The 24,669-nt window shown below is 54.9% G+C and overlaps 9 protein-coding genes across 9 annotated transcripts; 5 read left to right on the forward strand and 4 right to left on the reverse strand.

The window, feature by feature from the left end:
- Positions 1-47: 47 nt before the first annotated feature.
- On the reverse strand, positions 48-1,551 carry J7T54_002030 (Elongation factor 1-gamma-like protein; the record flags this gene model as incomplete). The annotated part of the gene is made up of 3 exons (XM_051504627.1): positions 48-1,057; positions 1,273-1,459; positions 1,519-1,551. 3 exons carry the CDS (start codon positions 1,549-1,551, stop codon positions 48-50), a joined length of 1,230 nt encoding a protein of 409 aa, XP_051363727.1.
- A 336-nt stretch (positions 1,552-1,887) lies between these two features.
- Positions 1,888-2,860, forward strand: J7T54_002031 (37S ribosomal protein-like protein; the record flags this gene model as incomplete). Its single annotated transcript, XM_051504628.1, has 2 exons — positions 1,888-2,719; positions 2,769-2,860. 2 exons carry the CDS (start codon positions 1,888-1,890, stop codon positions 2,858-2,860), a joined length of 924 nt encoding a protein of 307 aa, XP_051363728.1.
- A 5,067-nt stretch (positions 2,861-7,927) lies between these two features.
- On the forward strand, positions 7,928-9,204 carry J7T54_002032 (uncharacterized protein; the record flags this gene model as incomplete). The annotated part of the gene is made up of 3 exons (XM_051504629.1): positions 7,928-8,726; positions 8,833-9,090; positions 9,149-9,204. The coding sequence occupies 3 exons, from the start codon at positions 7,928-7,930 to the stop codon at positions 9,202-9,204; spliced, it is 1,113 nt and encodes a 370-aa protein (XP_051363729.1).
- A 3,897-nt stretch (positions 9,205-13,101) lies between these two features.
- Positions 13,102-13,836, reverse strand: J7T54_002033 (calcineurin; the record flags this gene model as incomplete). The annotated part of the gene is made up of 5 exons (XM_051504630.1): positions 13,102-13,112; positions 13,163-13,497; positions 13,596-13,624; positions 13,679-13,731; positions 13,785-13,836. 5 exons carry the CDS (start codon positions 13,834-13,836, stop codon positions 13,102-13,104), a joined length of 480 nt encoding a protein of 159 aa, XP_051363730.1.
- A 965-nt stretch (positions 13,837-14,801) lies between these two features.
- Positions 14,802-16,768, forward strand: J7T54_002034 (Enhancer of polycomb-like protein-like protein; the record flags this gene model as incomplete). Its single annotated transcript, XM_051504632.1, has 4 exons — positions 14,802-14,948; positions 15,040-15,819; positions 15,874-16,505; positions 16,567-16,768. The coding sequence occupies 4 exons, from the start codon at positions 14,802-14,804 to the stop codon at positions 16,766-16,768; spliced, it is 1,761 nt and encodes a 586-aa protein (XP_051363731.1).
- Positions 16,769-18,175: 1,407 nt separating this feature from the next.
- On the forward strand, positions 18,176-19,207 carry J7T54_002035 (glyco-endopeptidase KAE1; the record flags this gene model as incomplete). Its single annotated transcript, XM_051504633.1, has 1 exon — positions 18,176-19,207. One exon carries the CDS (start codon positions 18,176-18,178, stop codon positions 19,205-19,207), a length of 1,032 nt encoding a protein of 343 aa, XP_051363732.1.
- Positions 19,208-19,363: 156 nt separating this feature from the next.
- J7T54_002036 (SNF1 protein kinase subunit beta-like protein) lies at positions 19,364-21,016 on the reverse strand (the record flags this gene model as incomplete). The annotated part of the gene is made up of 3 exons (XM_051504634.1): positions 19,364-19,411; positions 19,467-20,058; positions 20,220-21,016. 3 exons carry the CDS (start codon positions 21,014-21,016, stop codon positions 19,364-19,366), a joined length of 1,437 nt encoding a protein of 478 aa, XP_051363733.1.
- An 833-nt stretch (positions 21,017-21,849) lies between these two features.
- J7T54_002037 (uncharacterized protein) lies at positions 21,850-22,529 on the forward strand (the record flags this gene model as incomplete). Its single annotated transcript, XM_051504635.1, has 2 exons — positions 21,850-22,113; positions 22,236-22,529. 2 exons carry the CDS (start codon positions 21,850-21,852, stop codon positions 22,527-22,529), a joined length of 558 nt encoding a protein of 185 aa, XP_051363734.1.
- A 150-nt stretch (positions 22,530-22,679) lies between these two features.
- Positions 22,680-24,508, reverse strand: J7T54_002038 (uncharacterized protein; the record flags this gene model as incomplete). Its single annotated transcript, XM_051504636.1, has 7 exons — positions 22,680-22,849; positions 22,938-23,314; positions 23,369-23,560; positions 23,610-24,006; positions 24,063-24,165; positions 24,227-24,308; positions 24,363-24,508. The coding sequence occupies 7 exons, from the start codon at positions 24,506-24,508 to the stop codon at positions 22,680-22,682; spliced, it is 1,467 nt and encodes a 488-aa protein (XP_051363735.1).
- Positions 24,509-24,669: the final 161 nt, after the last annotated feature.

Consider the following 24,669-nt stretch of genomic DNA (forward strand, 5'->3'; position numbering starts at 1 on the left):
TTCCGTCATGATTTCTTTTCTTTAGGTTTGGTGATGCGCGCAGGCGCTTACTTGAAGACCTTGCCGTCGGCGTGGGGGTACTCCTTGCCGTTGACGGTGACAGGGGCGTCCCACTTCCACATGGACTCCAGGAACTGACGGTCCTCGGCCTTAGTGTGGTCGAGCTTGGTGAAGGTGTAGCTCTCGTAGTCGGGGGCGACGTCGAAGACGGGGAGGTAGTCCTGGCCACGGATGACAAAGGCACCCTGGATGACAGAGTCGTTGTTCTCGCCGTAGACGGAGGCAGAACCGAAGAGGTACTTGCGGGACGCCTCGAGACGGGTGTTGAAGCCACCAATCAGGTTGTTGGACATGAAGACGAGGGTGAGCTCGTCATTGTACTTGTAGTCAACACGCCAGATGGAGTAGTCCTCAAAGGGAACCTTCTCCCAGAAGTACTTCATGGACTCGGCCTCGTCGTTGTTGGAGAAGTAGCGCTTGAAGTCATCCAGGGGGTAGGCGGACTTGGGGAGCAGCTCGCAGGGGTGCTTGGGCTTGGGGGCGGGCTCAGCAGGCTCCTCAGCGGCGGGAGCGGCGGCGGGAGCAGCCTTGGCGGCGGCCTTGGGGGCCTCAGCCTTCTTGGGGGGGACGTTGGTCAGCTTGGGCTCGTCAAGGAACTCAAGCTTCTCAGCGACAGCCGAGTAGATGGGCTGGTTGATGACGGTCTCGTACCAACGGGTGACATTGGGGTACTCCTGGCGCCATGCCTTGCCGAAGAGGTACTGGTAGCCGCGGGTGATGATACCAGCAGCGAACAGGTCGGCGAGGGTGATGCGGTCGCCAACGAGGTAAGTGTGGCGGAGGAGGTGAGCCTCGACAGTCTTGATAGCCTTGAGAGTGCGGGCGGAGGAGTCCTCAACAGACTTCTTGTTGTAGGGGTCGAGACCGAGGAGGGGACGGAACCATCCACCCAGAGGGGGGAGGACCTCGGAGTTGAAGAAGGACATCCACTTCAGGATGGATGCGTAGTCCTGCTTGGTCTTGCCGAGCAGGGTGGTCTTCTCGTTCTGAGAGGTCACTGTTGGCCGAGTTAGCGAGGTTCTCGTTCAGACACTGCAAACAAAATTGTGACAAAGTCGAAGCAAAGATCAGAAGTTAGACTTTAACAACACACAGTCGAAAAGACTGTTCAGACAGGGATAACTGTATAATAATTGGGCTAGGTCATCACGCAACGCCTTCCTCTCAAAGAGATGCGAGGGCTTGATGTTGGGGTATCTAGAGTATACGTACCGTAAATGGCAACGGCAATAGCCTCAGAAAGGGCGAAGCCATCCTCGCCGAGGAAGGCAGGGATCTTTCCGAGAGCGTTGGCCTTCAGGTGCTCAACAGTGGGTTTCTGAGGGTCGGCATCAACAATGTTGAGCTCGAGGTTGTTGGCCTTCGCAACCGCCTTGATGGCGGTGGTGCGGGGGTTGTCCTGAAGCAGAAAACGTTAGCAAGCAATCTTCAAGTTGAGACGGGCAAGGGAAGACGAACATTGCCCTTGGTGAAGAGAGTACCGAAAGCCATCTTGTCGACGATATCGAAAATAGTCAAGATGATAGTTGAATGGAGTTGGTTGGGGAGGAGAGGAAGGGAAAAATCGAAGCTACAACCGCTCAAGAAATTTTATTCACCTGCACCTTACCCCGCGCTAATTAGCTTTCACGTTCCAGCCACCACCACTGGCCAGCACAAGGATCCGCTCAGGTGGCTCGCGTCTTGAGCAGCTGTGGCTGGTGTGTAGCACGTGACTTTGAGCCAGTCCTTTGCTGCGCGATCGCGACTCCAGACGGGGCCAAGGTCGACTTTTTTGGTACGACAGCGACGTCCACCTCATTGCCATCCACAACCTCTGTCAGCAACATGGCGTCCTTTGCAAGCAGCTTGCGGCATATTAAATGCCACAGGCAGCTTACAAAGGGCTCGTGGCAGACTCAGCTTGCTCTGCGGTCACGACCTGCGTCAAAAGTCGACATCCGTCAACTGAGCACCACCGAGATACCCTCACCCCCGACCGATCCAGTCTCTCAGATCGCCATTCCCTTTCAGAACGTCAGTCATGCGCGACAAGTGCCCAAATCGCCGTCCTACTTCTCTCGAGAACCTCGCTTCAACGATCTTCACCTAAAGCTGTTCAACCTCCTATCAAAGTACAATGACCTACCCACATTGAAGTCTGCCGATGCACCACAAATACCATGGCTCAAGCTGGAGCTTGTGCGTCACCAGCTGGGCGAGGAGATCAAGGCGTCCCATTTCTCTCAGGTCATGAGGATCGCCAGGCGATTGAACCTGATTGAGCCGAGCGTGCGACCTCCCGCAATCGACATCGCGCTTCGTTTCCTCAGTCGGTCTGTCGACTCAGTCACCACGTTCCGAAAAGTCAAGCAACTCGACAAGCATGGACGAGCAGTGGGCGTGGGTAAGAGGAAGGCTTCGACGGCACGAGCTTTTGTGGTGGAGGGAACGGGCGAGGTTTTCATCAACGGCAAGCCCCTGAATGAAGCCTTTGGTCGCATTCACGACCGTGAGAGCGCCATCTGGGCACTGACTTCGACTCAACGGATGGACAAGTATAATGTCTGGGCCATTGTGAGGGGTGGTGGAACAACTGGCCAGGCTGAGGCCATGACCATGGCCGTTGCAGATGGACTGGTGGCCCACGAGCCCGCTTTGAAAACGGCTCTCCGCGCTGGTAAGTTCCTCGGTGGTATCGTTCACTACGCATTGCTAACATATAGTAGCCGGTTGCATAACACGCGATCCCAGGACAGTGGAGAGAAAGAAGCATGGTCAACTCAAGGCTCGCAAGGGACCTGCTTGGGTCAAGCGTTAAGTGCTTTGCAGTTCCAACGGGAAGCAAGTCGCACTGGGTTTCTCAATTGGGAACTCTGGGACTAGTTCGTTAATATTGCTCCAGCAGATTACTAGTCGACTGCCGGGCTGTTAGACTTTGCTGTACTTGTATACCATACGAATATGATGTTGTAAATTTAGACCTTCATGGCATTTGGAACTTGTGTTTCGACATTCCCTGCTTGCATTTCTTGCGGAGTCGCCGGAATAGCAACGCCTACAAAGAGGCATGTGATGCAGCAGCGGGCGTGATATGTTGGAGCGCTGGCTTTTGCCTAACCTCTGGAAGTCGTATCTGCTGCGTGATCAGCGTGCCCATTCAGGAGAAGTAGTTGTCGGGGTGTTCCTTTAGTGGCCTTGGTGGGCTTTGTACTAACTGATTCGTGTCCGTGGTGAGGCGCAAGCTGCATGCCTCTTTAAGGTGAGGATGTGGACAGGGGCGAGCGTCAGCAACTTCTCATGTGCGTGTGTCACCGTGACTGTCGGCAGCCCTCGTCAGACGGTAGGCCGAGCGGTCTCCGCGGACCAATTCCCGCGCGCTACGGTAGATTCGTGGGACATCCGACCTGTCAGGCGGAACATGAACAGGTCGGGAGTGGTCTGCTCGTGAAAGAGATTGCGACGCGTTTTTCATGCTGTGAACATGGCCGACGTCGACAGTACATCCCCATACGCACGTGATTCTTAAATGTAACATCATAGCCATACGGTATCCGTACTTGCATCAAGACCACAGCTGTCCTCGATTCGGGTGAATCGCCGGACTCGGGTGGACGCTCGGGCGTCTCGGGGCCAAGGGCCCATGACCTTGTCTTCTGAACGGGTCTTGTCCTTGGAAAACGTGGCCTTCGATGACAACGGCAACACAATGCGGGATCAATCAGATTGGTAAGCGCTGGCGTGGAAAGTCAAGGCGCTGCCGTTTGAGGGGAATCCACGACAAGGATTATTGATCGAATCGCAACTTGCACCCGAAAATGACAGGTTGGATGGGAAAAGGTCGCGCTAAAAGAGCCCATGATCTGCTGATGCATGGCTCAAAATGTCGCCGGATCACACTCCTACAGCTTCGACACGCCCACCGGCAGACATGATCATGCGACGGCTCGTCCAGTCGCGTCCTGTGTGCCATTGGGCGACTCAGCCGTGGGCGTGCCAACCTCACGTCTGTCTGGTAACTCAGGTCCGCAACAAGCGAGCGCTACTTCGCACGCAGACGGCAGAGTCGAGAAGCTTTCCAGAAGAACCCACTAACTAATGTAGCGCTGTTTCGTCGGTCAGCCTTACATATTAACCCGAGCACCTGAGTTGAGCGCTTCCGTCATCCAGTTGTGATAGCGCTTCTCGTGATCATGACACTGCTAGCAGTGCCTTTAGGCTTTCATAGAGCATACGCAGATCGCTGTAAGAGTATGCATAATGTTGATCGTCCCGGAATTTACTACAACTCGACCGGATGAATAATTTGTGGTGTTTATGTCCATACGCCTCAAGACGCCCTAGGATGTGAAAGTACACTGTCGAAATTTGTGATGTCAAACGCCAATATGTCACACAATTACCAGTCCATTCTAATCGTTTGCTCGGCCCTAGGCATACACAGCTCAAGAGCCATATTTTCATACGCATGCTCCGAATTCCATTGAGGTACAAATTCGACCAAATGCAGACTACCCTCAGGAGAAGGACTCTACAGGGTAGGCGTTCAGTTGAATCTACGAGCAGCTGTCAGTCAGCTGTGGACAGGCCGCCATCAGCTGCTGGGAAGAAACTGCAGCCAATGGGGAAATGAATAGGCTGCCCAGGTACCTCCGTACGCGAATATGCATGCAAATGCAATGGCGGACAGATCTCCAGATCGCATCGGTGCCTGCATGTCACATGCCAGTCAGCGGTCAGGCTTCTGCTGTCGCAGGCAAAAGCCGTCATAGCGTCAGGTACGGCGCGGATCCGCCTCCACGTCGTCTTTTCGGCTCGGTGGTGAGAACTTGAAGCCGCAACCTTCAGATTGAGAGCGACACCAGAGGCGACGGACAAGATGAGCAACGATAGCAGCTTCGCACTTTTTTGCTGCTGGTATTATTTTCATTAAATATGATTATTTAGCAACGTCGTACGTATACAGTGTCAAACACCAAAAGGATACATCAGTTCAGTGTTCGCCAGCGATCGTAGGCCCACCCCCCCCGAGTGTGACCAGAACAGACGCCCCTGCGCTCTCTCCAGGGACCAAGAAGCAGTGATGTTCTTAACCGCAATAGCTGATGCGCTGCTGATTGCCAGACCAGCCGATCAATTCTCACAGCCAATTCATATCGCGAAGGCCTGATAAATGGATTATGAAGAGCTGTGCATGCTGATGTTGGATCACTATTAGGCACAAGACTCAAGACTCGAAGAGCGACAAGATGCGCCCGCGCCGGAAAATTTGCAGAATCGCGCTGGAAGAAGCTGTCACATCCACCAATCACATGTTACAGACCAGTAAAGGCTGAAAATGCGCCTCAGTTGCGGTCCTTCTTTCCTCTCCATTACTTCCTGATTGCTCATGCACAATTGCACCTCATCATCCAGCCCAAGAGTAAGGTACCTGGTAGGGAATTTGTGTCCATCCAAGAGTGAAGGGTTGATTCTGATGCGCATCTCCTCAAACCGCTGCCCAACCTCCAACAATTCCCCTAGGTATCTTACCCCAGGCTGCTGTCAACACTGCTAGCCCTGCCTAATAGTCGACTGGACCCGCGTCTTCCGATTACGAAGCGCCAACAATCCGAGTTGCAAGGTTCATGCGGCGGCCCCGTATTCCATTGTCTTTTGCGTCCAGGGACCGGTAAAGAAGTGTTTGCGACTGGCTGAACAACAGCCACTCTTTTCCTACCTATCTGGTAGGGCGCACACAAAACACTGCGTTCAAGAAGTTGGATATTTCTCAGCCTGAGCCATCATGATTGGGCGAGGGCGAGTCCCACCGCGGTAGTCGAAGAATGAGGCAACGCAATCATTGGGCACCGATTCTCGAGTTGATGGTCACGAATTAGTAGAAATACTTGGTACATACGTACGGTCTTACGGGTTCCTGGGTTTCCGGTGCGGCCAATATCTCCGCAAAAGCAAAGGGCTGCGTTGCGTCCATCTGCCAGGGCACACTTCTCCTGGAGCTGGTTGGAATGTCACATCCAGCCAAGCGGCAGTTGCCGGCGAGGCGTGCAGCTGATCTTCAGCTGATCTTCAGCTTCAAGTTTAAGATTCCTCAATCTTCTTGTCTTACCCATACTTCTGGTACTGCGATCCGAATGTTGTCGGGTCGCGGGTCAGGCGCAGGCGATCTCCAAGGGAGCCCAAGTGGCTTCTTTCTAGCCACTTGGTCGCCGTTCTACTCGTAGCTGTCACAAGGGCACGCAGAACTCGGTAGATCTCGCGAGGGCTTGTTCACCACTTGCTGGGCCGCGATGCTCAGCTCTGATGTGCTTTGATGTCTCGGTCGGGCACTTTGTCTTTTCCTATCGGCCAACAACCGTGCTCGCACCGAAAACACTGAATGCGGGCTCTGAACGAGTGATCATTGCGCAGCTGAAAACCGCGCCACGAACAGTGCAACCTGCAATGCCCTTATCAAATGCGTGAACGAAACACAATGCGCGCCCAAAGCCCGCGGTGAGGTGCCTGCCTGCCTAATTATAACGCCACACCCCAAGCACGCGTCCCTTTTACATGCACAGCCCAAACTCAAACTGGCTGCGACACTCGACGTCGTCAGGCACCGAATCAGGCTGAGGATATGATCATATTACCTCATGTACGGAGTACCATTACCTTTTAACTCGAGAAGACAGGTCGCCACCACCACTCTGCGGCCTCTAGCGAACAACAAAATTTACTTCTGTCCAACTTCCAAGCGATTCCCGACTGATGAAGAAAACTTCTTCCAGTGATTCAGCTGATCGGGGCAATTCCTGGTTTCTGGTCCGCTATAAGACAATGTCACAGCTACGCTCTGTTCCGATGAGACGAGATATCTTCCGAGACATGGACAACTGACCAAGTCTAATGGCCCGAATGATTGACTAACAAAGCGCAAAACTTCGGCACCTCAGCAGAAACCAGGCTAGGCAGTTCATAACTTCAGGCCCGGTTGATCAATGATCAATTGTACCCCAGGCAAGGGCACCATTCCAGAGGCCTTAGCGGTCCCATGTCCTCTCATCACTGGGCCTTCCATGCTTGGGCAACTCAGACAACCTCTGCATAGGCACAGGCTTGATGCATACAGGTTTTGCAATGATTATTTTTACTGCGATGCTCTGGCGACCAGCAGTTGACCCTGTGCTCCCTTGGCCGCACGCCTTGTCCAGATACAAATCGGGCAGGAACTAGCCTCCGCCCAGGCATGTCCGACGTCCCAGCCGGGATCATATTAGTTTCCCCACGCCAGGGATCCTGCAACGTTCTTTCGGACACACCTCATCTTGTTTGGTTCACACCATGAATGGAGCCTTTCGCTACGCGTCGAGACGTCCTCTTCGTCATTCTTGGCCCAAAAGGCCGCCGCTGTCTGGGGCATAAACGGCGCTAGTCTATGGCATTTTGCCTTAAGCCTTACTGCCTGGACAAATTTCGAACAAGTACTCGTTGATCCATGGGCCTTGAGCGCCCAAACATATAACCCTCCAGGAGCGCCTCAAGTGCGCCCGCCTCTGATCACCAACACACATTGGGAGGTTACTGTTGCCAGCGTCAGCTCTAAACGACCCCTTGCCAGCAATCTTTTCATCCACTGGCCTCTCCCCAACCGCGCCGACATAACATTGGAGGTCAATTGGCATCGTGGAGGTTTCTCTCGGCCCTCTACTGCACTGTCCTGTAGCCTGGCCGACACGCTAGCACAGCTTCATAGACCTTTTGCGATTGTATCGATCAGTCTCAGACTGGTCGAATACAGAGTGCCAATCTGGCACTCTACTACCCCTCCCCAACGCCCTCTCCGGGGACGTATCGTCCTAGCCTCATCTCGGAACCTATTCGTGATCCTGGTTCAGGCTTGCGTGGCATGGACGACCCAAATCAACCGAGGAGGCATAACGATCCGCACGGTCAGCATACGGCAAACCCCAGGTTCACCTCACAGCCGAACCGATCCATATCTGCAACCACAGCCGACCGGTATCGCTCTGCACCCCTCAACGCATCACCTCAAACACCTCGCAGTATCGGAAGCGCTGGTAACTACAGCAGCTACTATCCCGAGCCAACGTCAGCCTTCTCATCCACGCACCTCAACTCTGCAAGTCTAGCTGGATATGGATCCGAGTACAGCCACGATGGTCGCCAGCAACAGACACAGCAGAGCTTTGGCGGGTATCCTGGGGCGGCCATGATGTACAACGTGGCACAACCGAACGCGCAAACACCCGTGTACGACACCCAGCAGTTTGGCGCGCGGCAGCCTGCAGGCCTTCAGATGATGACGCCCGATGTCGCGTCAACATATTTCGGTGGCGCGGCCACAGGTAACCCGGCCTCGCACTCTGCGAGCTTGCAACAGCCGGGCCAGCATTCGGGATCGTCCACTGCCCTCTACCAGCCTGGACAGGCACTCAAGTACGCAAACGACATGTCCAGCGTCAACGCACCAGCGCAGCAGCCTCAGCAGCCAGCGCAGGAGGTTGCGGATGCTTCCATGGGCGAGCAGCCAGAGTTCTCAGAGGGCGCTCTGCAGGAGAAATGGCACAACTATCAACGGCAACTGGCGACCGTGTTTCAAGACATTTCGAGCGGCTCCCTCGAGACCGCAGCTGAGACACTTCTGTCTATTTCAAACTGGTTGTTATCGCAAGTTGCAGAACTGGGTAAGTGCAGGAAACCCCAATAACCTTCTGATGAGTCCATCCACATCATGGTCTCATGCAGACATGACATGCAGCCAAGTGTCGAACGCTAATGCAGTCCCCTCAGGTCTCACAACGGATGACGCCAACTTACATTCCGACCGCATCAAGCTATGGGACGACTTCAACCACGCCTGGCTGGCACTGGGGCAGAAACAATTTGACCTCATGCAGGACACCCAGCAAATGTCGCGTCCGGCACGCCTGCTGTCGTACGATAGCATCGAGAACATAGGCGACGAAATTGTGCGCCTTTGCAATGACCTGGAGCGTCACGGTTTGGTAGACTACCAGTACGGTGTGTGGGAAGAACAGATCACGGAGAGTAAGAGAAGACAGCTATGTGCGGAAAATTTGGGATACGACGGCTAATGCGCGAACAGTCATGATGGCCTGCCTAGACCTTTACGACAACCGAACACAAGATTCCGGCGCATGACGGACCATTCAAACGATGGGACACTGTCGGATGGTGATTGTATCAATATTACTACCACTAGAACTACCGGACTCTGAGCTTCGACGATGTTATGATACCTTGGGCAACGGAAACAGCACGGGGCTGCTATAGAGAATACCAGTCAATCTGGACGGCGTATAAAGGGCTGGTCGACTTGGACGACCATGTGGGATTATATTCATGGAATGCATTAATGGCTGGGCTGGTATGGCGTTGAATAGATATGGGGACCCTTTGTGGCTTGGCGATTCATTCACCTCATTGGTATTCGGCCACGTACTTTGTCGCTGATGGCCTTGGAGTGTCGAGAGAGAGAAGCACGAGATACTGAATCTGTGGCATGTGGACAATGACATTCTGATCCTACCTACGTATAGTACGTACGTACTTGGCCCTGCGCCTCCTATTACTGGGCTAAGCCTTGCTGTTGATCCGCGGCACCACGAGGGGCACTGACCATCACTAGACAGACATGTCACATCTCATTTCGCATTCTGGCCCAGAACTGAATAAACCCCTGCCTCCGACACGCACAACGATCCGCGGGCGGGTGATTGTCAGCATGGCCAAGGGAGTCGCAACATTTCGGCATCCAGTGAGATGACGGGCTGTGTGAGGGAAGCACGGCACCTGACTGCTTGCACCAGCGCGATCGACATGGCCGTTGCAGACGTATGTAGGTACCTTGGACCTCTGGCCATTCCTCCCAAGGGCCCTGCTGCAATCATTAGGAACGCAAGATGTGCCTCAGTGAAGGGAGCTCTCGCCCATGATCCTGCCGCCACACATCTGAACGTGACGTGCGCAACCATTTCGGGATCCGAGTCTAGGTCAGGGATCGTTGGGCACGAATTGATGTGGACTACTCCGTTCCCCGCGACCGGCTTTGCAGGAAAAGGACCCGGTCACGCGCACATGCATACCACAGGTATCTGTCTGTATGATGGCGAATGTTGGGCATGAAGAGTTGGCCTCGTGACATTTGCCACCAATGTCGAGTGTACTGGTCCTCATGATTAGGCACACGCTTGCGCGGGCAAAACCCAATACCACAAGCTGTCAGTTGGTCAAGGCCGTGAATGAAGTCCAAAAGGCTTGTCTAGCGTGGCCTGTCAGAACAGGCCACACTAATCGAGTTAGCCTATCCGTGGGGGGTTTTGTTTGCACGTTTTTGACATTGGCGGATCCTCTCACCCCCTCCCCTCCCCTCCTCCCTGTCTGGAAGGATGCGACTTGTCCAAATCGTAGCCTTGGCCCCAGCCTCGCGACTTTGGATGACTGACGGACGGGAAGATCCCAGGCGCAAGCTTCGTCTGTGGATTTGCAGTGTCCGAGTAAGTCAATGCTAGCTGACCGCCAAAAAACAGCAGCTGTACGTACGTACAGAGTATAATACGTGAGATGCCGGCAACCAGACAGGGCCCGCCCGCAAAGCTGGGTCGACTCTCCAGGGTCCAGTGGCTTGAGCAACCGAAGCCTATGGGTCCGGCCTTGCCGGTGCGCCTGCTGTAATTTAGCGACCGCAGGTCATGACCTTTTTAGGAATCGTGCCACTTTAAAGTTTGTCAGCCTCGAACAGACTTGCGCGACCGGCCCCTGAGCGTTTCTTCACAAGCCGTTCCAAGGATGCGCGTGAGGCTGTGGGTGAGAGAGCAGAGCATCATACATTCGAGAGCGCGACTCTGGCGTCCTGGGGGCTGCCTGTGGTGCCGTGTCCGATCCGATCCCCTGTCATCTCCGCACGTAGCGCGAGTTTCACGGGCCTTGCACCAACTGGCAACACGGCGCATGATTTTGTTTCGTCGAACCCGGCCCTTTATTTAAATCTCTCGCTTTTTGCGCGCAGTGGCATGATTGCGCGCCGATCTTTGCGTCCAATCCTCTGCACACACACCCTCCAGCAGAGAGCTGTAATGCTCGACTCCCATTGGCGATCATCATGCGAGTACCGAGTTTCTGGAACAAGTATGGCCAGGGGTCACGAGTCGTTAGCGCACTCGTGCCTGATGGAAAGCGCTGCGGAAAGAGGCGTGGTGCAAGCCCAGGAGGGACTCAATGATGCTGCTCCCAACGTTGTCGGGTTGATATTTGGTCGAGTGTTCTGGCGTCTTTCAAAACAGGTTGGGGGTTCGGGAATTGGTGGTCTGTGGGGAAACGATCGGGGACTGATCTGAGCGTCTCGGACGCTGCCGCCCAGCGTGACCTTGCTTCTGAAACTCACCCTTCTAAGGATATATTAAACCCTGCATCTCAACCCAGGTAGGTCGTCAGACCGGCCACACCATCTCGGGACTGCAGTCTGCGGGCTCCTTTGTCCAGGGCCCTTATGAGCGCTCTCGTCACTGCGCTCTAGCATCATGTGCGTATGAAAGTCCAACGAGTGGAAGGACTACCTTGGATTCACTGCAAACAGCAATCAAGCCAGTTTCCCTGGACAGCCTTTGCTCAGTGACTCATTGGTGCAGTCAGGGCATCTGCATCTGACTAAAGCAACCCTTAGTGCACTTGCGTAGTACAACCTGACAACAGCTGAAGCTACCCACAACACATGGGATTCCCGACCTGATGCCAAGGTTCACTCACCCTCGAGAGGATGCGGCTGAAGACAAAATAATGACATGCGAGCCAGTACTGTCCAGGAGGATCTCTTCGATCAATGGTCTCATAATAGCAGTTTCAGCTTCTAAAGAAAGTGGGCATTGAGAATTGCTTTTCTTGATCGCAAAAGATGCCGGCCTCTAGGGACACGATGCTAGTTCCAAAATCGTCCAATTAGTCGTCTGCTGCGTCTTGACATCGGGCGTCATCCAGCATGATCTCCAGGTCCAAGGCCTCAATGACTCTCGGGGTCGGTCCGGGGACAGACCGAGTCTTATCGAGGAAGCACACAAGATCCGACGAGTGTCGGAAGCTTTCCTTGATAAGGATTGTTTCTTCTCCAGCCTATGACCCATGCGCAGCAGTGTATGCCCAAGCGAAATTCTGCAGGAAAAACACAGTGATAAAAATCGGGGCGTTTGTGATAATGCTCGCGGCTCAGTGGGCATGTCCCCAAAGGATCTCCCTGCTTCACCATCGCCTGCAATCTCGTCCCCTAAATCGTCAGCGGCAAAGCACGAGTGGGAGTCCAGCGCATTCCACCCGTTGGCCTGAACGCCGGAGAATACAGGTCCGAGTGTCTGAAGTTATGTAACTCATTTGCGTTCTCGAAGAGCTGCGTAGGTCTCGTCGCGACTGGGTTCCTGTATTTGGTTCCGAATCTTAGTGAGCGTTTGAGTAGTTGTTGCTCAGACCATCATAGCAGATAGCAGAATCGGGGGTTCCGACGTATGAGGCAGGAGAAGTCGCAGATCGAGTGGCTCGGTGAACTGGTCGCTGCAGAGTTTGGCTCGTGTTAGAGCACTTTATTATACTATGCGGTGGTGGTAAATAAAGAATGCTGGACAAAGCCGTAGCTGTGGCCTGTCATATGTGCAATGTGATCATCGCCTTCTGTCACCTGCAAATCTGACCGGCGAGTCATCCCGTAGGCCTGGCGCATAAGTATTCCCAGCAATCGATTACTCATGACGCTTAAACTTGTGACTGCGCAGTACGCATCATTGTCCTGGTGTTTTGAGCGTAGTAGCTTCGCCAATGAGCCAACACAATCTGCTGTTGAAGTTTGCCGAGCCGCAGACGGTTCGTGTTCGGGCATTTCTTCAACCTATGAGTAGCGCGGGTGATCTCGACGCGGTCAGCAGCATCTTCCGCACACAATCGGCCCGTGCGCAACAAGGCTCGAAGTAAGCGTCGCTACGTGGATCAATGTCGTAGCTAGTCTCGTGATAGACGGGAACCGCAGTTGTGCATAAAGAACATCATTTCGCTTGTAATCTAGAACTGATCTGCACACTGGGTTAGCAACCATGGATCGGGCGACGGAGCAGCAACATACCGAGAGTCAAACTCATGCTGACATCGGTGTTCTCCACCATCTTGGTGAACTCCTCGAAGCTGACCTTGCCGTCTTTGTCTGTGTCGGCCTCCATTATCGTCTTGTCAACAATCTGCTGCAACTGCTGGTCCTTGAGGTTGCTGCCAACCATCATCTTGAGCACGATGAAGAGCTCTCCGTTGCTGATGTAGCCGTCACGATCAATGTCGTAGACCTTAAACGCGAACCGCAGTTTCTGTTCCTTGTTTCCCTTGTTGCTGAAGGCACTGAGACCCTTGACGAACTCTTCAAAGTCCACATCGCCGCCACCGTCTTCGTCGAAGATGGCGATCATCCTACCTCCCGCGTTAGCTTCTATCGGAAGCGAGGGGCGCTGCAGTGAACGTGCCGTGTCGCAAGAGGATTCGAGGATATCTGAGGAAGACTGAGGAACTCGTCGCGCTCGATCGTGCCGGAGTTATCCTGGAGGTCCGCGTGTCAGATTGTTCAGGACATCATGCATTCGCCTGCACCCACCCTGTCAAGCTTCTCGAATCGCTTCCGCAAGCGGTCGACCTCTTCTCTGTCAACTTCTCAAAATGTCAGCCTGCCTTAGGTGCTTTCGCTTTCGTGGGTTTCGTACAGTTGGAGCCCTCGACTATGTTGTCGAGGACGGAGCTGGGTGTGTTACCCATGCTGGCTGGCGAAGAAGCGGTAAGGGTATGCCGTCGAGAAGAAATGCCTAAAATCAAGCAATGCTCAATAACTTGAAGGTGGTAGTATGCCGGAATGCCAAGCTTGACGAGAGATAGTGTATATAAGACCGCTCTGTGGATGCTCAGAATGATGCTGTGCTGCTCCAAACGGGTTGCCGTCAGTCGTGGAGGGGCAAGTCGACGCTTAGCGCACGGACCACGCCCCTAGTCTACCTTATTAATGTACAAGTAGTACTTGGGTCACGACTGGGGCGCAGGAATAGTTTAAAGTTCGCAGCTAAACAATTGTAATCATTATGAGCTTAACATTTTTTCGTCATCACAAGTACTTGAGCAACTGGCAGTTGCCATACATAAGAGCAATGATCAAGGCGCCGTTAGATCGCCTTATCAGGTACGTACAAGTAGGTAATACGTGCCTGGTATAATACAAACAGACCATGGCTAGAGCGAGTGTGGGTGTGGCTAGCCATCTGTGGCTGGTGACTGACTTGACTTGACCTTGTTCATCCGGGCCTAGGCTAGAACGGGACGACCAAAGGTGTTCTCTGGAAAACGCGCTTCTCATTGGCTGTTTTCGAGACGGGCAGTCACGTCCTTTGAGGGTACTGAAGTACCTCCCCAGCTATTTTGTGAGCAGAGTGACGCGTGCGATCCCCCCTCCTTCCTCCACACGACTGCAAAGGGTCATTTCACGCTGGGCAAGCGCAATCTTCCAGCACCCGGTTCGAGCCTGCATCAGCGAAAACTCTTCGCGAGGCAAAACAACGCCCAACGTCACCTCATCACCAGGCCACCATTCAGTCATCGAAAAGGGCCCCAAACCACCCTTTTCCATCGCAATTTTTGCAGGAGACTCACCTGCACAATTTGTTTTATGACTTGATCGCTTTTTTTTGCGGATTTTCCGCTGCCTTTTGGCTCAAATTGCCCCCCCTTGCACCATGTCATCACGCAAGGTTCGGGTGAAGAAGCTGAGCACAAAGACGGCACTACCAGTACTCAGAGAGGACCAAATCGACCCCTCGGAATACGAAGCACTTGCTCCCGATACACAAATTGCGACAGGTGTCGAGCAAGCTGAGGAAAAGGTGAGTTTCTTTCTTGCCTGCCATCACGTGTGCATCACGTGATATCTCTTGGCATCTCCTGAATGCACTTGCTGACTCATCGATCGCATAGGAGTACCACTTGCAGACAATCCTCAAAGATGCGGGCACCAGCAATGACCAGGAGATCCCTGTGCCACCTCCGCAGGAGAGTGCCATCAATTATGATGACCTCTACCCAAGTACTTTCCGCACGCCATCCACCTACATCCGTTTCTCACAGACGGTGGAGGAGTGCATCAGTATCCATTATGACATGAACTCGGAAGATGATGCGTTCCTCAGGAGTTACAACAGTAAGCCTCCTGCTGCGGGGCCTCTCTCTGAAGATGACTTTGAGCGCATCATGGAGGCGTTCGAGGACACTGCCGCCGAGCAGACACCCTTTGCCGCCGTCGACAACACAGTCGCCTCTTACCAGGTCATGTTACCGGCGTTGAATCAGACAGCTGCGGATAATCATCCTGCTGTCTTGCAGCATGCCGAGGAGGTCTACTCCCATTGGAGGCAAAGGCGGAAAGAGCTGAGCAATAGACCTCTCAGGCCATCGCTCAAGTTTGAGACGCACCAGGAGACTGACGATGCCGATCCGTACGTATGTTTCCGACGTCGTGAGGCACGCCAAACCCGCAAGACTCGAGCTCGCGATAATAAGATCGCCGAGACACTCAAGCGTCTGCGGCGCGAGTTGGAAGATGGTCGCCAGCTTGTTCTCTTGTCGACGCAACGTGAGATGATTAAGAAGAAGTTGCTCGAGGAAGAGAGAGCCCTGTTCGAAGAAAGAGCGCGACTGAAGCACATGAAGATCAAGTTGGGTCTCAAGGACCCCGACGACGATCTTGTCAACCAGAAGGTATGGCTGCTCTCGACCCCACTTGATGCGCCCGTTGCTGACCTTTCCCACCAGCCTCAGAAACGCAAGGCTCCCGAAGCCCCAATGGTGCAAAGGCCTCCTGGCGTCCATTTGCGCATGCCTATGCGGCCAGATGGCCGCTCTGCCGATGCTGACCTCATCTTGCTCGCTGACAAACGTGCTGAGAAGGAGAATGAATTCCGACACGACATAGAAGTCAAAGTCGCGAATCATCGCAAGTGGAATCAGAACCATATTGACCTTACAAGAGGTCCTCTGTCGCCGGTAAAGGAGCAGGGCACAGAGCTAAAGTTCCGTCCTGCCAAAACGCAATACCTGATGACTCCTCCCGCTTCCACGTCCGAGGAGATGGATCTGGACCAGGAGCAGGAGCCAGAGGCAATGGCGATTGACAAACCGAACCCACCCATCTTCCAGTTCGAAGCGGGCGGTGCCGATAGAGATTCTGGGGCGCACCCGCCGGCCTTTCGTCGTCGCATCGGTCGTCTCAATCGACTTTGGATCGATCGGCGGGGGCTGCAAACACCACCGCGCAGAGGTGATGATGATCACTGTGATCGCTGGGCGTATGACTCGGACTCGGACGACGACGAGCCGCAGGTGTACGATGTCGACCCGTTCGACATGAGGGCGCTCAAGTTCCGGGCTACGATCCCGCTGAACCCGTACTTCTTCCGAAAGCCGGGACCTGTACTAGATCCGAATCGAACCTTGCCAGCGTCGCAGCAACAACAGCAGCAAGCGCCGCATCCTCTTTCACAGCAGCAGCAACAACAGCAGCAACAGGTGGCTGCTGCCGCGGCGGCGGCCATGCAAGCTCAGGCAGCCCAACAAGCCCAACAAGCCCAACACGCGCAACAAGCGCAAGCTGCGCAACAACCGCAGGCGCAAGCGCAGGCCGCACAATAAGGCCTCGTCTTCTGTATGATATCCCACAAAGTGGAGTGTATACCCCCCCGATTTGATGTATTTTGTGTTTTTCACTGTTTGGCGCTGGGGCGAAAGGGGCAAGACGGGAACGATCCTCGTTAGACGGCGGCTTTTTGGTTGTACAGTACATAGTCGCATTGCCAGGAGTTGTGGCGTCCGGGTTCATCATCAAGGCTCGTGGGAGACTTGAGGTGATAAATGATCGAAAACCATGCTCTCCGGGGCAACCGCATTTCTAAAACCGTTCCGATGTGTCTTCTCGTCGTACTCGGTCGTAAGTGGTGTAATAATTCTTGTCGTGTGGCCATTCGGCGGTGCCTTTCGGATATTGCCGTAGTCAGCCGCGATGTCACGGCATTGCGAGCTGTGTAGCTCTCATGCTTTCTCGACAAAGACGAGCGCACATGAGTGTTTGGTTGCCTAGAAACATCCAATAGTTAGCAAAATGTTATGACGCATGGTCATGTCGTTGTCGACTGGCGACTCACAGTATAGTGTCATGGACGTTCGAGACAAGTCCGCGGCAGTCAAGCGGCTAGGCGACAGTGGACGATAGGCCATGCCGCCATATTCAGTCAGCGTAGAAGCCGTTATAGACACGGCCAGTGAAGAGATGTAAAAGGCAGAGCAGCGTAAGTGCGGAGCAGGTAGGGAAAAAGATGGACGTTCGGTGGCAGGCTGGATGGAGAGTGGATTTATCGAGGTAGGTAGGCAGGATATACAATTGTGTGAGCAGAAGAAAACTGGGGACCCGCTCGCTGCGGGTTTGAGGTCCCGACGAGACTGTCAGGCTTGGTACGTAGTGGTTCTTAGTGAAGATGGTGGTCATTAATGGTGGAGGGGACCCCTGGCCCGTCAACCCGTCCCGCCCATACTTCTAGAGCGACAAATTAAAGAAAAAAATTGGCCCTCTTTTTTAAAGAATTGTCGTCGGTACGTTGAAACGACTCGAACAAGTCGATAAAGGGTTAGAGATCTGCCCTGTCAATCTGTAATGCCCATGGCTGCCAAATGGCCCATGTATCGATCATGACACTGACAACGAGGTGATTCTTGCACGCCTTGTCCAGGTGCCTATTCGGGATTATGCTCAGGTGTTATGTAAGCCACGCTAGCCTATCTTGGCTGCCCCTCCAAAAGGGTACGATGATATCAGGTGGGATGGGCATAACTTCATCAAGATAATGTGCTTCAACAGTGTTCCCAATTACCCGACCATCTGCGCCTCCAGAACTCTCCCAAAGCCTCCACACGCTCCTCTGTCTGGCCACTGCTGCGCAATTGATACCAACCATAACTTCAGTGATCCACTGACCAGACCCCCAGAGTACCAGCGAACAGTACCCCGCGATCGCTCAAAGACGCGCCGACTCGGGGAGAACATATCACCACAGCCCGTTGCACCATGGGCAAGGACTCCTGGATAGCCCTGGGCTGTGAGGGTTCGGCAAATAAATTGGGGATAGGCGTCATCAGACACACCTCTTCGAACGAGACGACGATCCTGTCAAACCTCCGGCACACCTTTGTCTCGCCCCCTGGAACAGGCTTCCTCCCCAAAGACACAGCCACGCACCACCGCGCACACTTCCCCCAGCTGGCACTGCGCGCTCTCAAAGAAGCAGGATGCTCTATCGGTGATGTGGACGTGATCTGCTTCACGCAGGGCCCAGGTATGGGCGCGCCGCTCAGCAGCGTCGCGGTCGCGGCACGCACGCTGAGCCTACTATGGGACAAACCGCTTGTGGGCGTGAACCACTGCGTAGGACACATCGAGATGGGCAGGACGATTACGGGGGCGGACAACCCGGTGGTGCTGTACGTGTCGGGCGGCAACTCACAGGTCATTGCGTATGCCGAGCAGCGGTACCGCATCTTCGGCGAGACACTGGACATTGCCGTGGGGAATTGCCTGGATCGGTTCGCGAGGACGCTCAAGATCAGCAATGACCCAGCGCCGGGCTATAACATCGAGCAGTTGGCCAAGAAGGGGAATATACTGCTGGATCTGCCCTACACGGTCAAGGGCATGGACTGCTCGTTCTCAGGGATCTTGGCGAGCGCCGATGCCTTGGCGGCTACAATGGACAAGGGCGGCTTCACACCCGAGGATCTTTGCTTCACGCTGCAGGAGACTGTATTTGCCATGCTGGTCGAGATCACGGAGCGAGCGATGGCGCACGTGGGGAGCAACCAGGTGCTCATCGTAGGCGGCGTCGGCAGCAACGAGCGGCTGCAGCAGATGATGGGTGAGATGGCCAGGGAGCGGGGCGGGAGCGTGTTTGCTACAGACGAGAGATTTTGCATCGACAATGGCATAATGATTGCGCATGCTGGGCTGCTGGCGTACCGGACTGGCTACCGGACGGAGCTCAAGGACACCATGTGCACGCAACGCTTTAGAACAGACGAGGTATTCGTCAAATGGAGGGACTGAGTTCCCATGATTTCAAGAGCATTGCCCGTCGCCTGTGACCGCTCGTTTCTGCCGAGATTCACCAGGGGCTAGCTAGGCCTGCGCCATCTATCTACACATATGATCAATTCGGACTCTCATAGTACCCTTTCCGTTCCGCGCGCCGCGCGCGGAATCCTAACCTTCATCTGCCGATGTTGGCTTGTAAATGATTGTTGTGACGTACTAGAAACACAGTTTTGTGAGCATGGCGGTCGCACGACCCGTGGGACAAACGCACCTTGTTCCTGTATCGCGTGGTAGCGGACACGGCCAGTACCCCGTTCTTGATGCTGCTGGTGGCCAGGTGGTTCAGAACCGTGTGGTTGGGCATGTTCAGCACGCTGTTGTCATCTTTCATGAGGACTGCGGCATTGAGTATAGGCTTGCCGAGGAACCCTGGCAAGCTCGGTGGCGTGGGCAGCTTCTCTATTGCGGCCACGGCGTTCTGATAAGCTGGCGAGTCTTCAGCTTGGTCAAAGTCTTGCAAGTACTGCGGGATCTCGTTGCGATAGCTGTCCAGTGGGGGCACGTCCCTTCCCTTGGGCGCCTGTCGCCTGTCGTCGCGCGCCGCCGTGGACTGTGCCGAAGATGTCCGTGAGGCGCGCACGTCAGACGAGTCTGCTGCTTTGGAGGTGCTGGATGATGGAGGGGGTTTTGTCTTAGGCGCGTCTTCAGGGCTGACCTCGATGTAGTTGACGAGGTTGTTGCCAAAGTCGACCGTGGTGGGTAGATCGGGCGACGTCTGCATGATGCCGTCCACGAGGAAGCGCACATGATGTGTCCCAGGGAGGACATGAATCGTCGCCGCAAAGCAGCCGGGCTTTCCTTCACTGCGAGGAAGAGTTAGCTTGTCTTCTTCGATGAGCCTTGCCAGCCAGCGGATACAAAGGTCCTGGGCCACGGTAGCACAGCATGTGATGCCGGCATCGACGCCGTGCCCCGGGTCAGACCTCGCAAGGGTGGGTGGCCAAGGTTGCAAAGTGTCACTCACATGGGGTGCAACCGATGTTTCCGATTCCATTGGAATATCGATCCTGTGACATAGATCTTGTCACCGCCTCGCTTCCACTCCAACTTTGTAGCGACCACCGGCCTCGTCTTGTCCACGCGCAGCTCTTCAAAGTCCTCATCCTCGGCCGTGCCCGCACTGAGTCCGGAGCTCTTCCTCGTCAGCACATCAGCCGAGGATTCACCAAGTTCTCCGACGTCGGGAAGACCCTGTTCTTCGGGCGCCAGGATGGGTGACCCGGGCGTATGGACCTCCTCCTCGATCGGTAGAGGCAAGCGTGGAGGGTGTGCCAGATACGTGTCCGTCATGCTCTCGTTGGACAGCAGATTTGGATCGCTATGTGTGGCCGCCGTGTCTGAATTGTAGTGGGCGTGCGGGTGCCCCGAGCTATGTGACCCGGGCTCCATCGGTACATCGACCGGCTTTGTGGGTTCGTGCCGTACAAAGGGCCTTGACTCGGACGCCTTCTCCATCCTACTGGCGAGATCGCGACTCGTCGGCGTCGAGTTGTTGCTGCGCGGCGACCCGGAGAGTGACGAGACAGCTGTCCCCGGGAGACTCTTGGGCCGGGAGACGATGGTCGAGCCCTGCGCCTGCGCCAAAGAAGCCTCCGGAGGGGCGGCAGATCTCTGGTGCGTCGAGTGCTGCAGAATGTTGCGTGTGTGATTGCGAGAGTGCCGTGGCGACTGCGAGTCGTGGCCGTGGGGCGTCGCGCTGCCCGAGGAAGCTCCCGTCGGCGTCTGAGGCTTCGACGAGGTGGAGGATGGGTGGTTACCCATGATGGCGGACGGCGGCGTGACGAGGTAGGGCGAACGAGTTCGAACGAGTCTAGAGCGAGATCGGAGGACACGTGGTGAGGCAGGCGCGCCTCGGTGGACTTTTCGTCAGTCCAGTCCAGTCCAGTCCAGGCGTCGGAGGGTGCGTTCGTTCTGCGTATGTTGTTTGTCACCGTGCAATGCTGGCAGTCACGATGCGGGGTGCCACTTCACATGGACCGGTCGAGTTTGTGCACTAGGGACTGGGCACCATGCCCACTGAGATCCTGTGGTTGATTGGCAGATGCGAGTTGCATGCGGGAGCGGGGTGGCCGTTGGCGACGTGTGATCTCTGATTCTTCGAACGCGCTGGATCGTGAGGCCGATTCGGAGGTTGAAAGAGCTGAAATGGGAGCATCCAGGTATCATGGATCAATTCGGTCATTCCACGCTCCCGGACTGGGCAATTGGCGGGGCACTGGGCGGCCTACAGGTGCAAACTGCAGGAAGGTACAGTGGGACCCGCATCGCTGGCAGCCAGCCTGAGCCTGGGTGTTCATGATGATGGAGTTGCTTGTGTGCTGAATCAATTCACTCGCAATAGTTGAACCCCAGATCAAGCGAGCAAATCAGTGGTTGATCTGCGCTTGGTATAGTTTCTAGCACTGCGATCACGTCCCTTGGAGAACTCTAAAGGTAGATCTCGTGCTACAATACGTGCCGTACCCAATGGTGGATGGTCTGTGCGCCCCCAGTCATCCAAAACTCCATTGACGTATCGTCATTCGACTGGGTTATTCGCACGCGCTGCCAAGTCACATCTGCCTGCCATCACCGGCACCTTCACGCACGCCACAATGGCCGAGCCAACAGCTATATCGGTCATTATTGAGCCGCTGTCCCTCATCTTCGGCTTTGCCTATTCAGCCGTGACAAGCATTCACTACAAGTGGTGGATCTTGCACATAGCAACCGTTGTCGCGTTCCCATTCCAGCTTCTCCTGATACCACTGCGCATAGTCACGTCGGTGCTGTCAGTGGTGTTCGCGCCATTTCTATATCTGTGTTATAGCTTTGTCGCGCTCGTGAGCACCTTGTGGACATGGCTTGCTAGCCTCGAGGTGAGAAAGCCCCCCCAAAGCATGTCAACAGACACCTGGACTAACCAAGAGGCAGCCACTGTACACATTTGTGAGCTGCACACTATCACAGATGCTGCATCTCGTTGAGCTAACGTGTCTAGGTGGTCACCGCCGCTACAATAGGAGTATCTGCTGGTGTCGTGCTGGCCTTGGTGTCCAACTTTGTCTCGACCAAGCTCAGCATCCAGGATTCGCCGTATGACGATGCGGCAGACGACAGTGAGGGCGAGGAAAGCAGTCCTCTGCCAAAGCGCCGTTTCCTCTCCGACAGAGGTGACTCGGATGAAACAGAATGGCCGTGGCTGGAGACGTCCACATCTCCCGTCCGCCGGAAGCGTGCATCTGGTTTGCTGTCACAGACGATTCATGAGGAAGATGACTCTTCAGGTGCTTAATTCAATCTCTGTACATTGAGAGCAACTTGACGAGCCAGTTCCGCACTTTCCACGCTGCCTTCTCGGGGTATGTTGTTCGCTAAGCGCCTAATTGTGCAATAAAATGCCGTGATCAATCTCTCACCCAGCCGGCCATGGAACGTGCCAGGCCTAGCTGTTGCTACCTGCGGTAAACCTCAGCGCGTTCCCGTTCTCGATCGCGTCGATCCAGGCCCGGAGATCGACTGCGGCTGCGCGTCCGTCGATACTCGTCCCTAGGAGGTCGAGGCCGCCTGTCATCCCTCGGTCGATCATCTCGACGTCGCCCATCGTCTTCAGCCCTATAACTTGGTATGTATGTGTCCATGTCGCCTCCGCGTGGCGGCGGGCCTCTGGAGCGTGGCACGCGGTCCATATCGTCTCGCGCACCTGGTGGTGGCCTGCTTGGCGGTGGCCCGCGGTCTCGTGGCCACGGTGGCCGCCGATCATCACGGAACCGCCCATTGTTCGGTGCACCACCATTTCTAACGTAGCCGTCGCTGTTGAAACCCGCCGTCGCGCCATTGGCGTCGGGCCCGATACCAACAGTACCGCCCTTAGGCGCCGGCGGCAGATTGGCTTTGCGGTCGTGGAACTTTCTACGGTCCAGCTCGTGACTCTCCTCGTATGTGGGGATTTCGTGAGGCTTCATGGGCAGTGGCTGCATCTGGAAGAACGGATGCTCCATGGCATCGACCGCGTTGATCCTGGTTTTCCAGTCCAATCGCAATAGCTCCTTCAGCAAGCTGATAGCTCCTGTTCCAGCACTGCAGGTCGTGAGTCAAGGCTCCACTTCGGTTGGATCGAGCGAAACGACTTACTCTCTGAACCTGTTCTGGAGGTTCCCAGTTCGAGGACGAGGTGTCAGGCTTTGGCCGCCGGGGAGCGACTTCCAACCAGGCATGTTCTCATCGGTGGGTGACCCCATAAGATCCCAGATGAGCTCGAGCTGATGTGTGTCGCTTTCACCCGCCAGGATCGGCTTTCCCACGATCATCTCGGCGAAGATGCACCTGCAGCTTGGTCAGAACAGCGTGTCCGAGATCATGTCTTGGTGCTTACCCGACTCCCCAGACGTCTACTGCGGTGGTGTACTGCTTCAACTGGAGTAGTAATTCGGGAGGTCTGTACCAGCGCGTGACCACAAGACTAGTGTAATCGCGCCGCCCTTCGCCTCGGTTTAGGCCACGGACAGGTGGAGGTCCTTCGTAGTGTCGAGCCAGTCCGAAATCAGCTATTTGCAGCAGGCCCTGGTTGTTGATGAGAATGTTGGCCGCCTTCATATCGCGATGGAGAATGTTCTTGTCGTGAAGGTAGCTCAGGCCTCGCAGCAGCTGCAGGAGGTAGCACTTTATCTGCCCCTCTTTGAAATGTACGGATGGATTCTCCAACAGACCTGAAAGGTCGTGATCCATGTACGGCATCACCATGTACATGATGGGCTTCTTGCGCTTATCGGCTTCAAACGGCTGTCAACGGGGAACTGCATCGATCGATATGTATGGCGGCACTCACTGGCTTTCGTTGGATGCTCCACGGCCATATCCTCGAGGCGAAGGACATTCTCGTGTGACAAGAGCTTGAGTAGCTTGATTTCTCGCAACGCCGTAATTGGGAACTTGTGAAGCGGTCAGTACCGGCCGATTGATCAAATCTATCACACGCCATGGTTCGCATACCCCATCTTTCTCGTGATGCATGATGATCTTCTTCAGCGCCACGATCGATCCGGACTTCCGCGAACGGGCCCGATGCACCTCGCTGGCTCAAGTCAGCAAGCTGCCCTCCAGTCAACAAGTTGCGCTGGGCTCTTACCCAAAGGTTCCCTCACCCAGCTTCCCCAAGAGCTCATAGTCGGCTATGCGCGAGCATCCAGCATAGGTCCTCTTAGGTCTCTGGTGGTTGAGGGCAAAGGTCCGTGGCGAGGTGCCCTCCGGCGTGCGTTCGAGGACGCGGTCCATCGCGAAACCCGTATGAGCTGCCCGGGATGCACTGAAACCCGAATTTGTAGAATCGCTGGATCGATCTCGTGTGTTGAAGTTGGTGACTTTGGTTTCAAGCCCTGGGAAAGGCTCGCAACGCCATTCGCGCGCAAGCGCGTTCTACTTTCGCGTGCCAGTCC

This window comes from Emericellopsis cladophorae (assembly GCF_022114955.1).
Source record: "Emericellopsis cladophorae strain MUM 19.33 chromosome Unknown NODE_10_length_638493_cov_120_236322, whole genome shotgun sequence".
Taxonomy (NCBI): domain Eukaryota; kingdom Fungi; phylum Ascomycota; class Sordariomycetes; order Hypocreales; family Bionectriaceae; genus Emericellopsis; species Emericellopsis cladophorae.